Source organism: Berghia stephanieae, chromosome 8 (genome assembly GCF_034508935.2).
Source record: "Berghia stephanieae isolate SIO BIC M18660-M18661 chromosome 8, UCSD_Bste_1.3, whole genome shotgun sequence".
NCBI lineage: Eukaryota > Metazoa > Mollusca > Gastropoda > Nudibranchia > Aeolidiidae > Berghia > Berghia stephanieae.
Window position 1 is genome coordinate 15,476,820 of NC_088367.1, and position 14,063 is coordinate 15,490,882.

Consider the following 14,063-nt stretch of genomic DNA (forward strand, 5'->3'; position numbering starts at 1 on the left):
ATAAATCCGGTTACGTGGGCTTAATAGCTCTAACGGGAAAATAGGAAGAAGTAGAAATAATTTTGAAACCTCCCAGAGCGTTTTGCGTAATTAAGTCTCGAAGAAAATTCATGGAAAACCTTCGGTTTATTTTCATGGGAATCTGCTGGTTTTTTGCGCGTCCAATGCTATATATAGATCTTTCTGATTACGGTGATCAGGGGGTTTGAGGTTCGATCCCTAATAAAGCCAGGCTGGGTTTTTTTTTGGGGGGGGGGGGATTTTCTTTTTTTTTTTTTTACTTGTATGTTTCTCTCTGCTTAGACTGACATTGATATACTAGCACCTTTTCAAATCTGTATCTAAATATTGCAGTTTATAGAGCTGTTTTGGGAGCGTTCATTTGCAAAGTTGAAGAGTACGACTGATAAAACAAACACGATTGAGTATGTAAAACAAGTTTATTTGCAGTTATCGTTTTCTTTATCTTCATTTATTTCTTCATATTATAACACATATACAATTGCAAATATCAACATTGATTGTAAATATCTGTCTTCTAAACACAAACAGACGCTGAGAAACACGCACATACACCCTCCTATTCCACACACGTTCTCTCTTCTTCTCTACCTCTTTCCGTCTTCCTCCGCCCCCGCCCCCCCCCCTTCCCTCTCTCTCTCTCTCTCTCTCTCTCTCTCTCTCTTTCTCTCTCTCTCTCTCTCTCTCTCTCTCTCTCTCTCTCTCTCTCTCTCTCTCTCTCTTTGCATTTTGTAACTTTCTCTCTGATCTAAAATTATTTGACGAGTTGTAAAAAACTACAGTATGTTTCATAATCTTTCTATTCTAAGTTTTACTATTATAAAAAGCTTTATGGGTATTTTATTTTGGTTTTGTATAGTGAACAAAAAAAAAAAAAAGAATGGTAAATGATATACGCATTCAAAAGCAGTTTTCATCAATATCACATAGAGACAATATAACATTCACCATGGAGATTTTGAAATAAGATAATTGTGGCTTTTTATATGATCTAAAGACACACAACTTTACTCCTAAATTACTAACAAAACATTTCAGGAACAGATTATGACTTAACTTTGAGAATTAAATTTAACCAAATAGTCTTTTGACTGTGGAAAGATTTTAGAGGCAAAAATGCCTTGTAATTTTTCAGTCCTGTGGTCATATAATCAAACATGGAAAACTTTCAAATAACTTCAAATTCCTGTTTCAAATTACATATATTTGATTGGGAGAATTCTTTCCCGTGGTGCTTCGATTGCATTCGGGGCTGGAGCCTCGATAGATAGCACACCGTCTGCAGAGAGGGTAGAGTTCAAAGTCAAAGGATCAATCTTGTTTGGAAGGTCGTACTGACGGCTGAAACTTTTGAAACTCTGAAAAACAAAACAAGATTTACCTTTAAGGTTTCTACATTGTTCTGCACAAAGTCGACAAGGTCTTAATTTGGAGGAATTTTTTAAAAGTCAGGTAAATAATTTTAGGCGATCATTAAACAGTGGCCATAAAGTAAGCCAAGATCGGGTCGACTTAAAATGCATGTGTTATAATTTTATGTGTATAACAAATGCATAATGGTGCCTTGACCGAAAATGTTCCCTTCTAGCATTATGTAACCTTCAATTGAGATAAATTAAAGTGCCTGTTTGCATTTTGATTGTAATATATAGTAGGTTTAATGCATGATCCTTTTGCCAAAGCTTAGGTAACGATAAATTGTGACCATCGTCTCAAAACGGTATTATGTCGGAACGAACCACATGCTTAAAAGCCGAATTTAATGTTAAACTGGTCAAAAATATAAATTGTTGGCATTCGAACCATAAAATATGGTCACCATTCTCCCCAATAAATCATATAAACTCAAAATAAGTCTAATATTTCTGACTATAAATTAAATTTTCAACATTTTAACAAACCCGACTTAATACCGTTTTGAGGCGAATGGTCACAATTATACTACACATCTATTGAATCAAATCAGACCCAAGAAACATTAATCGTAGATGTAAAAATCGAAGAAACAACTTCAGCATGCCGGCTTTATTATTTCAACAACAAAAAATGTAATGCTTAAACTTAAACTATTAAAAGAGGTATCCCTTTTCAATATATTATCAATTTCAAAACGTAATACAATTCCTCTCCTTACATCTGCGCGAATAAACAAAGGTAAACTGGTGCAATAACAATATTATTAAAAACAAAACAAAATGGAACAAATGCAAACAAGAACACTTTTTAAAATATTGGACTCTGCAATCCTTGACGATTTGTTGGTGTGAATAATTTAAAAAATACAGAACTGGAAGAACCAGTCGAGTATGAAAACAATAGGTTGATTAAAACTAAAAGTAAAAGTAAATAGGATTATGTATCGACGCCCCAAATAGAATTTTACAAACCTTCCTTCCGGGTGTATCCTCACTATGTTTTGCTTCCAGGATCAATTTGTTGTCGATGGTTTTCACTGTGATCTCTTCTGGCTTGTAACCTTTGCAGTCAAATCTGTTAAGAAGCACCATCATTATCGTCAATATCATCATCATCATCATCATCATCATCATCATCATCATCATCATCATCATCATCATCATCATCATCATCAAGAACAACAACAACAACAACAACAACAACATACACACACACACACATATATGATATACACACACACACACACACACATATATATATATATATATATATATATATATATATATATATATATATATATATATATACCTTAAAGGAATCATTTAATACCTATCTAGCGCTTAATGTACAAGTAACTTTATCAAAGATTCTATGACAGAAAGTTGAATGGGACGCTGCTCTATCAAAAACACTTTTCATGACATCATATTTCACTAGAGGAATAAAGGTTTATGTTTAAAACCCATGGACAAAAGAATTCCCTGGGGTGAACAAGGTAAGTGCCCTGTACAGTTTATCCTTTTGTTTCAAGCCTTTATCCCTGCACTATTAAACCTCGTTAGCTTTTTATCACTATTTTTATGCATTAAAAAAATATTTTGGGGGGAAGTGGTGGTGGTGGTGGGGGGGGGGGGGGGAGCAATAGCTCAACTGGTGCAGCATTTGACTTGCAAGTATTGAGCCGGCAAAGGAAACAGTATTGGGCTCAGTCAATGTTTCAATTACTCCCCTGATTCGATTCAATAGCAGTGTAGTAAATGTGTCGTTACCTATACATTAATTACCCTGGGATTTGGGCTTGAATTAGGACGATAAACGTTATAGAGCATTGAAAAGCGCTTTGTACAAGGCTGGCAACCTATCTATGGGGTAGCAACTAGCAACACATGCTGACAGGTGTATATGCTCTGGTAGCAATCCGTTGTTGAAGACACGTATTTAAAAATTGGCCAGAAATCGTCCTTTAAATATTGATCGATTTAAATGACCCTCATCTTCGCAAAAACTCTCAAACCTGGGACTTCGGGAATTTAATGAAGTCAGATCGCAATTAATAGAATTTATTGTATTCGGTATCGTTCTTGGGGCTTTTGGATATTCACTTTATTTGTGTAGATGTTAAAAGCGGGATTTAAAAACTTCAAAATTAAAATATAATTTCACTTGACCTCAAAGCCACATCTAATATAGTACTTTGTTGAAATAAGTTCGCTATACGAGTAAGAGCACTGAAGTGAAAATATTCCTAAAATACATAAACACCGAATTTTGACTTTGAAAAATTAAATCGAGTTACCTCAAAGAAAGATGTTTGTTGCCTTGAACATCGGAAACAATGGGGTTTTCTTGGCGTCCAATGATCTTCATGGAACCAATATCGGGTTCGATGCCCATGCGCATGCGCTCTAACTCCTTGTCGAATTCGGCAAATTCCTTGTCCATATCTTTAAACATGTCCTTAAAAACGGACCTCTGTCTGTCGAAGAAGCTCCAGTTTCCAAAGTTCATGGGCACCAAATGTTGATCCATCTTTTATTCTTCTGGTGTGGATACAATGAAAATAAAATAACATTATTATTTCAGCATGGGGGAGGTGGGATGGGGGGGGGGCGGTAAAAGACAATCATAATGAGACATCTAATTTATATATTAAGTTCTCCACAGGGACCGTCGTCTTTAAATACTATTTCTAAAAATATACACACACAAGTTCGGACTAGAGGCCATAAAAATAATCTCAATTTATAAATTTAATAGATAAAGTGTTGCTATTAAATCTTAATTCTAGGTCTATATTTATAATTTTTTAATGGATTTACATAGAAATTCAAACTAGGGGTCATAGGGACAACATATTTCAATTTGTAAAATTGATATGTTTATATATATATATATATATATATATATATATATATATATATAAATATATATAATATATATATATATATATATATATATATTATATTATATATATATATATATATATACGTTATCGCCATAAATCATTAACTTTATATTTATACATTTTTATGCATGCCACGTCTGTGAACGAATTTCCATTATTTAGATGACTAAAGTATATTATTATTATTATTATTATTATTATTATTATTATTATTATTATTATTATTATTATTATTATTATTATTATTATTATATTATTATTATTATTATTATTATTATAAGAATAAATGCAGTGCTACTTTACTCCTCTTCTCGCGATAGATTTAAATAACCAATAAATCGTAAGTAGACAGATTTAAAATATAAAAAAAAAGAAAAATAAAGATAGAACGAAATTTAGAAAAAGAGATCAGACCTGTTGGTGTTTTAACTAAACCGTGGTCTGGTGAGATCAATGAACAATATATCGTGATAAAAAGAAAAAAAAAACAATTTTTAAAAAATATATTTAAAAAAACACAAAATAAACAATCAACAAACAAAACAAAAAGAGAAAAAAATAAAGAAAAAAGAAAAGAAAACAACTCGACATTGCCCAGAACAAACAATAATGTCAAACGTTTACAGTAGACATTTTAAACAATTGATTTCTCAAAGTCGCAGAACATCGCCTTCGAAAACTATAAACAAGTGGGTTGTAGAACATGTCAATGCCACAAACAAAAACAAACAAACAAACAAACAGACATACAAAAAAGGTTAACCCTTTCCTTACCAGCTCGAGAAAAATCTTTACATTCGCTGAGATACAACATTTTTTTCTCATTCAGATATAAAATTTTTTTTTTTTTTTTGGTGCTATTGTTGTTATTTCAAAATTGGAAGACACGTAATATAGATGAAGGAACAAAGAAAAGGATAAGAGTTTGAAAGAATATGTGTGTTATCACTTTAGATTAAAGGTGTATATAGAGGGAACTATGTTGTTCATTTTTGGTTTTAGGGGTTTTAAAGCGACACTTTTAGGTCATTTTAGCGCCAATATAAAGGTAGAGAATGGGAAAGTCAGAAATTATAGATTTACGAAATAAAATTATGATAAAGAGGGAGTGGTTCAAATAGGGAACAGAAGTAGTAGATTATAAGAGCAAACTATCAATTTGTTTAGTTTGAGATCACCTAACAGTCCCACACAGACACAAGCACAGTTTCCCATTAAAAAGAACACGCTCAAATGTTTAAATAATATTATTGTATTATTTTTTAAAACAAAATATCAGTAAACAACAGAAAGATGATTTGTAAGGAAAAAATCATTTCCAAAATTAATAGTGGCTGTTTCTCTGACAGTGAAGGACTCAGGCTAGGGTCACAACAAACCAAAGTCATATAATTTCAATAAGAAGATAGAAAGGAACCTGGAAATAAGGGATTTAGATATAAGGGGATAGAAAACACAACAAAGGTAACCTCGCCACCGATCATGAGAGGTCAAAAAACTCTATCCAGTTAGTAAGAGATAAATGTAAAGAAAGGCTGATTGATTGAGAAAAAGATAAGTCATAATATATATATATATATATATATATATATATATATATATATATATATATATATATATATAGAGAGAGAGAGAGAGAGAGAGAGAGAGAGAGAGAGAGAGAGAGGTGGAACGCACTCACACACGCGAAATGTATGTGGAGCCGTGTAGATAGTCACACACACACATACACAGACAAACACACATACACACACACACACACACACACACACAGAGAGAGAGAGAGAGAGAGAGAGAGAGAGAGAGAGAGAGAGAGAGAGAGAGAGAGAGAGAGAGAGAGAGTGGCGCGTTTTTGATAATATAAACACAGACAGTCGTATAAACAAGGTTTGTAGCTGGAACTTAAATTAATTTTAAGATATTTAGTTGATTTCTTTATTTCTTTTCACAAGCATCACTTGTTCAGAAATGGACTAGATAAACAATCCGGATATCGATGGCATTGCCAAAATCAATGCTCGAGGAATGGAGGCTGTACCAAAAGGTCGTTTTTGTGACATTCGCCATAAAAAAAACACTCCAATACTAAGGTATTGGGAAAAAACAACAACTAAGGAAATAATTCGCTATCATCGTATCTCTGTGTTAAAAATGAACAATAAACCAAAAATCGACGATCTAGCATCAAAATGTATAGTAGTTAGACGTCTATACCTTTTTATTAAAGCGTTGAAAAAGTGTGGACAAAGTTGATGCTCTGCCTACACTTTTTTGAACCCTCGAGAAACTATCTCTACTAATCAATTGGAGCTAGATCTCCAGTTGGTTTTTTTGTTTGTTTGTTTATTTTACATAATTCAACTGATAGAACGTGATGATAACACTTTTTAAAAATTGACTTAGTTTTCCAAATAACTTAGTATTTGAGTATTTTGTTGCCTCAATTACGTTTTTAAAAAGTTTTTGGCAATATGAGACATGTATAATATTTAGAGGTAAAACGCGCTAAGATTAGATTCGCCTCAGAAAGTGTCAGAAATGAAATATTGTGATAACCTCTACAATGAATAGGCCAGGGTGCCTGGTGCTGTAGGTTTGACATAAATACAAACAGCTTATATAAATAAATAAATAAATAAATAAATAAATAAATAAATAAATAAATAAATAAATAAATAAATAAATAAACAAAATCTCAGATAATTGATTAATTCAGCTACCACTTCATTCAACACAAGACCTGCAAATAAGATGTGCACTTAGGGTTGAACCCAAAAATTTTCCTAATCATAAAATAATTTTTTTTTAAATGAACAAATTTAAATCATGCTGACATCAGCGAATTCTAACCAAAACGGTAAGGTTGTTGTTTATGATCAGGTGCAAACAAAACGAAAAATATATGCATCAGGTAAAGAGCATCTTCTCCTGAAAATGAAAGGTCGTGCTTCGTCAGCACAGTACAATAAATACACGGATATTATTTTAGTGTGTTGTGTGGGAATGATAATGTTCATATTGATACCCAATAATAAAGTATGATATTTATTGTAATAAAAACATGAAAAGGTCTGTTAGGCAAAATGATGCTAGACACAAAGCAGAAAATAAAATTCTAGAAAAAAAAAACATACCAGAATATCAACTGTTCTTGAATTTAACTAATGGAACCTTTTACCCAGTGATTTTCAGCTCAGATATGCTACCATAACATCATATAAGTTAGAACGACATAATGATTATAAAATGAAATCTCGTTATACCCCCCCCCCCCCCCACCTCCTCTCCTACTTCCAACTCCAATCACCAACTTAAGTGGACGTAAAATGGCAAAGTAGATGATCCCACACAATACTACCACTAAAAGATAGAGAATTTATAAATGGAAATATTCAGTAAACCGGGCCAAAGCGCTTTAAAAAGGAGAGCGATAGAGACAACGCTGTTAACGACCAGGTACTCGTTTTACACAAGAGCACGATGAGAAATGTGAGTAAAGAGCCTTTTCAAAGGATTCAACTGTGCACTGCTCAGAGCGCGACTCGAAACCTGGACCTTCCGGTTCGAAGGCGAGTGTCATACCACAAGACCACATCGCCGCCCTACCAACTTTATGACTAGCATGGATTGAACTGAATATGGAATAAATAATATATTATGTGACTTACCGCCCTAACCATATTATGTCGAGTTGAACCAGATGAAAAAAAAAACATTAAAAAAAACAAGTGAATCGAGAAGTTCACCCAAAAGTGAAGCCAAAAGTGAAATCCTGATTCGTAATTGAACGAAATGATTATAGTTTCTTACATTGCAGAAAAAAAAAAAAAAAACAAAAAAAAAAAAAAACAAACGAATAAATAAATAAATATTTTTTTTATAAAATAGAAACATATTATAAAAAAGGGGGAAATTAAAAAGGAATAGAAAACAAAAAAGATAAATAAGTTGATGAATAAAAATCTACATTTCTGAACTTTTGAAAAAAAAACAACTTATGATCAATTTTCAACACCAGATTTACCTGTCAAATTATCAGGTTGATAAAAAATAAAATAAAATAAAATTCCCTTTTTTCATCCTATAGGGGAAATTTGTCTCTCGGGTCTATTCCAAGGAAGACTGGAATAAACCAGGCGTCAGCCGCAGTACAGCGCCACAAATTGAGCTAAGGCGAGGTGACTTGCTCAAGGCCACACAGCGCGGCGGTTGATCGAACTCGGTACCTTTTGGGTACGAAACAAAGACCGTACCGCTGAGCCACGCTGTCCCATGGTGCGGTGTGTTATATCGCCCATTTTTCTTAGGTCCAAATTGTGACGCTGTAGAGGTTTTACCTTATTCTCATCAAGTACATGCATGTTTTGTATTATGAACTTTATTATCGATATCATAATATAAACATTGAACACGCGAAGACAAAGACATGACAGTATGCTCCGCAGTCGAGGTGCACATAATATTATTAACATCGTTGTAATACGCTTCAACAGTCGTAACGTCACTTCCCTCATAATGACATATGGTAACTTAGTAACTGGCTCTAAACTATCGGAACAATAGCGGACGCCCTTATGAAATATTTCTCCGACGAGCATAAAAGCGTATCCAGATGGAAAAAAACAACATTATAGACTGATCATGTTTTGACTTTTACACATTCTCATCACAAGACATATGAAAAGTTCTAGCCAGCATGAAGAATAAAAAATACCGATTTTCTTTGTTTAGAACCACGATGGCCGCCGTTGCTGGGCGACGTGACATCAGACTATTGAATCAAATTGATAATACTTTGCGTTGGTTAGAGAGTATTCCCATTACAACAATGAGACCATAACATTTTTGGGTTATCAAACCGGTTCATAAGTGCACGTCGTCCGTAATACAAATTTTCTCAAGAAAATAACACAAACGTCAACAATGTACAGACACTGGAATAATTATTACCCCCTCTCTAGGGAAATAATCAGCTTGAATTTTAGGTCAACCAGAAATAATCTGGGTCAAACAAAATTGTGCAGTCCTTCTTGGGTGTAGACCAAGGTGCCCAAATTAGTAGGTCTGATAACCTAACGCAATTATGATCTTGTAATTGACAATATTTTGCGTTTGTTTGAGAGTATTTCAATTATAACAATGAAACCATAACAATTTGGGTTATCAGACCTGCAACACACACCGGTGTAGTCCTGGGCCGTTTTCATGAACGCGGACTAGCGCTTAGTCTCTGATTATCTCTGACTAGTCAATGACTTGAAAAAATCGGATTTCACGTGAGCTAAGCAAGTCTGAAACTAAAATCACGGCTCCTTCGGACTAAGTTTGGCTAGGTTTTAGTCATTTGTTGAGGCAAGACTTCATGCTCTAGTCTGAGACTAGTTGCTAGGAGACGTCATAGCGTTCAAAAGATAGCAGCTATTTTTAGATTGAGTGCGCCTCGATTCGGGAAGAAAATACGTCGGTTACGAATGACAGAGGCAAAAAGTGTCCTGTTGCAATTGACACTGACTTTAAAAAACTATAAAACTACTATGTGCAGATCGTCGAAAGCACACATTTTTGTTAGTAAAAATAAAAATAAAACTGTATCTATCGGCTCGCGAATTGAGAGTGAACGAGACTCCGAAATCGAAGGGTTTGCGTCAAGGAACAACCAGAAAAAAATGATTAGAAAGTATAGTGGAGACAAAAGTTATTGTTTTGGCATTATAACTGATTGAAATAACGTGATTAATCAGAATTCTCAACACAAACATGCAACATAGAAAAGATTGAGACATTTGGGGTGAAAATTAATTCAGAAAGGTGAGTGGAGCAGGCACTTATGTTGATAATAAGATGAAGTGAAGTGAATAGGAAAGTGCCAGAAGACAATGGAGTATAAAAACTTCGCGGCGGCGAAGAACCCGCTACCTTACTGGTACGACAACTCCACCTGGCCGGGGAGAGCGTGTCTCTACTGTGTGAGCTATATTATATCCACCACTCCAAAAACAGTGGTTTCAAACTCTATGTCTATCTTGAGCCACTCTCCTCGACTTCTTGGATGTTAACTTCGAAAATAATTTATTTTCTCTTAATGGTCTAACCAGATAACCTAATGGCCTCGTTTTAATACTTATGAATCAAAATGGTAATGACGAATGCAATTGATTTAAAAAATGGTAAATAAGTATTAAAATTCTTGATATTATATGTTACCCGCCACTCCAATCTAGTGTTATGTTGGAGTGATTTTTCTTTTTTAAATAAAAAAAATTACGCCCTTCCGTGCAGAATTGTTAGCTGCCGTCGCCTTGGCATTCAATGAAGAAAATATAGATAATCTATTAAACATGTCAACAAGACTACCCATGTTGTCCAAGATGAGCAAATTGAGGGGTTATTAATCTTGCACAAGGAGCTCCCCCCCCCACCCCCCCCCCTGAATAGATGCAGAAAAATTAGTTCACAATCTAAATGATTAGGATAAGGATGTGTAACTTCTCTCCAGGTTACCATGATTGAAAAGCGTACTAATTTGTTCGATAGTTACAACCATATGAACTCGATAGATACTCACGAGAGGTTTAGGAAACGAAATCGCTATACTATTTGGTACTCAGTTCACGTTGGCTCTACCCAATGCAAACATTAAAAAAAAAAAGTCACTGATGCTATAAGTTAAACATAACATTTATTTTTAATCACCATGTCCTTTCCCGGTATAATTCTGTTTTGAAAAAAAAAATTGGTAACATTTTAACTTTTCACTTCTGAAACTATTCCCCCGTTTTCTTTTATGGTGGTTTTCTGATTTGTGGAAATTTAAACATATTATTATGTGTTTATGACCTGCGGACATATTGCTCATTTTGACATTTATTACAGATAAAAAGTACTAGCTCTATTAGCGCCACTCGCGCCACCACCAAGTTAAGTGTACCTGTTTTATTCATTTATTTTTTTTTACGAAAAAGCATCGAAAATAAAAGAAGAAATAAACATTTTCACGGCTTTAGCATGCTTCGTGCAGTTTACAATGCTTCATTTAATTTATTCTCCAAGTAGGCCAAATGGAACCTGTTGTTATACCATACTGTGTAATTCTCCTGTAAGGCGGCCTTTTAGTAATATCACTCTTACAATATCGGTACCAGGCACTCATTCACATCTGAGTCGACTGGGGAATTTGAGTATTGTGCCCACTATAAGGACACAACATCGGGAATATTATTATTATTCTAAAACATTAACATTAAAACAATCTGAATAACATAGAGCATGACAAAATAAAAATAACATGTTATATGGTTTTCTGAAACTTGATTGGCAAAAACGTATTCTTTCTTATTCATCTTAATCTTAACATAAAAAGCCTCACCTGTTAGTTTCCAACGAACCGATAAATACCTGTTAACAACTACTGATTTATGTTCAACTCACTCAACCCAAACTGAATACTGGACTCAACTCTGGCATTTAAATAGAAAAGATACGAAGTTCATTGCCCACACTCTCTTTTGTATGGAAGTTCCATGTCAAAAAGTATGGAAACTCAGTTTTTCTACATTAATCCTTTAATATTTACCTAAATTAAAACAAAAAAATATGTAGAGGTCTACGTATTTTGAAATGAAAAAGAGAAAATAAAAATAAAAATAATGATACTAGAAAAACAAAACTTAATTTAAAATATCAGAAACCAAAGAGATATAAATTGATTGATTAATTAATTAATAATTCACACACACACACACACACACACACACACACACACACACACACAAGCGGCTTTACCGTGTATCTAAAGAACATCGATTACATAACTTCATCGAATATCTGAAACGGTTCTTCATATATCATAAATATCTATACGAAGAATCCAGAAAAATTGTTAGAAAGGGAATGCCAAAGGCGAAAGATAAATTGGTGAATGACCAATGTTTGAATATTGGCATGGAAAGAGATGTGGGAGGGGGAGGGGATGTAATCTTAGGAATGTCTTTGGTACTTTGAATATTCTAAATCGTGTGTCATAGAAGATGAAAACGGAAACCTATTGACCAATAAGAAAGAAGTAATAAACAGAAGGACAAAGTAAGACAATGGCCTGAATGTGAAGCTTAATACAAATAATACAATACTTGATGCCTTACAATAGGAAATGATAGAGATGCAGTGGAGAGTCTAAAGAATAATAAATAAGCTGGAATAGACAATAAATCATCATAACAAATAAAGAATGATGGGGAACAAACAATATCGTCACTTACAACACTCTCTCGTAAATTATTGGAACGTAAAACATGGCATAAAACATGGACGTAATCATTTGTGAAACATTGGCCATTATTATTATCAATACCATCATTGTTGTTGTCATTATTATTATTATTATTATTATTATTATTATTATTATTATTATTATTATTATTATTATTATTATTATTATTATCATTATTATTATTATTATTATTACTATTATTATTATTATTATTGTTATTATTTTATTATTATTTTTTTATTATTATTATTATTATTATTATTATTATTATTATTATTATATTATTGTTACTATTATCATTATTATTGTTATTATTATTATTATTACTATTATTTATCATCATCATCATCATCATCATCATCATCATCCTCGCCATTATTATTATTATTATTAGTATTATTATTATTATTGTCAATAATAATATCATCATCATTATAACTCTCATCATCATCAGTATTATTGTTTCTATTATTATTATCCTAATAATAATTTCTCTACATACCTATTTATCTTTCCTAGGTACCCCATCAAGCTTTGTTGTTATGGATTCAGACCCACACGGGTTTCCGTAGATTCTAAGAGTAAAATAACCTGAGCGATTGCTCACCAGGTTCTAGAATACTTCGCATTCCAAACGGATGATGATGATCATCAAATTTTATTATCGAACGCTAAGGTAAGCATTCCTTGTTCCTCTCTCCTCTAGTCTGCATAACAGACAAGCGCTCAAAGGGAGATGTGTGTGTGGGTGTGAGTGAGTGAGTGTGTGTGTGTGTGTGTGTGTATTGTATATTAAATACATACCAATAGAAATGTTTTGAATCATCTTTTATCCAGAACATTCAAATGGATTTCCCAAAAACGGATTAAAATTCTTATGACGTCAAAAACTAGATTCGGGGTGTAAAGAATGGAATAATTTAGTCTGTAGAATTTGATCTTGGAATCTTAATCTACGTGGATTAAAGACTTTCTTAATAATCGAATACAAACAGTCATTGTCAATGGGGTGGGGTCGGATTTTAAGAATGTAATTAGTGGTGTAACCCAAGGAAGCGTATTAGGAACACTTTTATTTCTTTTATATATAAATGATTTACCATGTGGTATAAATTCAGCCTGCAAACTGTTTGCAGACGATACGAAGATCTATAGTACAATTGAACATCATAACATTATACAAAATGATATATTTTCACTTTTCAAATGGTCTACAACATGGCATTTGGATTTTAATGTTTCGAAATGTAAAGTATTACATATAGGAAAAAATAATCCATGTCATAATTATTTTACCGATACTTCTATGTCAAATCTACTTTCCGTTGTGCCTTATGAAAAGTATGTGGGAGTTACTTTTGATTCACTTTTGAATTTTGATGTACATATTGATAATTGTGTAAGCCGTGCAAACAGAATGATGGGAATAATATATAGATATCTAGAACCTTT

At 33.1% G+C, this 14,063-nt stretch overlaps 1 protein-coding gene across 2 annotated transcripts; it reads right to left on the bottom strand.

Moving 5' to 3' along the window:
* Positions 1-426: 426 nt before the first annotated feature.
* On the bottom strand, positions 427-11,842 carry LOC144977788 (heat shock protein 27-like). Of its 2 annotated transcripts, none has more exons than XM_078923183.1 (4): positions 11,709-11,842; positions 3,734-3,977; positions 2,409-2,511; positions 427-1,379 (listed from the first exon to the last, which is right to left on the bottom strand). In XM_078923183.1, exons 2-4 carry the CDS (start codon positions 3,964-3,966, stop codon positions 1,218-1,220), a joined length of 498 nt encoding a protein of 165 aa, XP_078779309.1. In that variant the 5' UTR covers positions 3,967-3,977; positions 11,709-11,842; the 3' UTR covers positions 427-1,217. The 2 variants fall into 2 exon arrangements, with proteins under 2 accessions (XP_078779309.1, XP_078779310.1); XM_078923184.1 differs by having other exon boundaries at positions 3,734-3,974; positions 11,709-11,822.
* Positions 11,843-14,063: the final 2,221 nt, after the last annotated feature.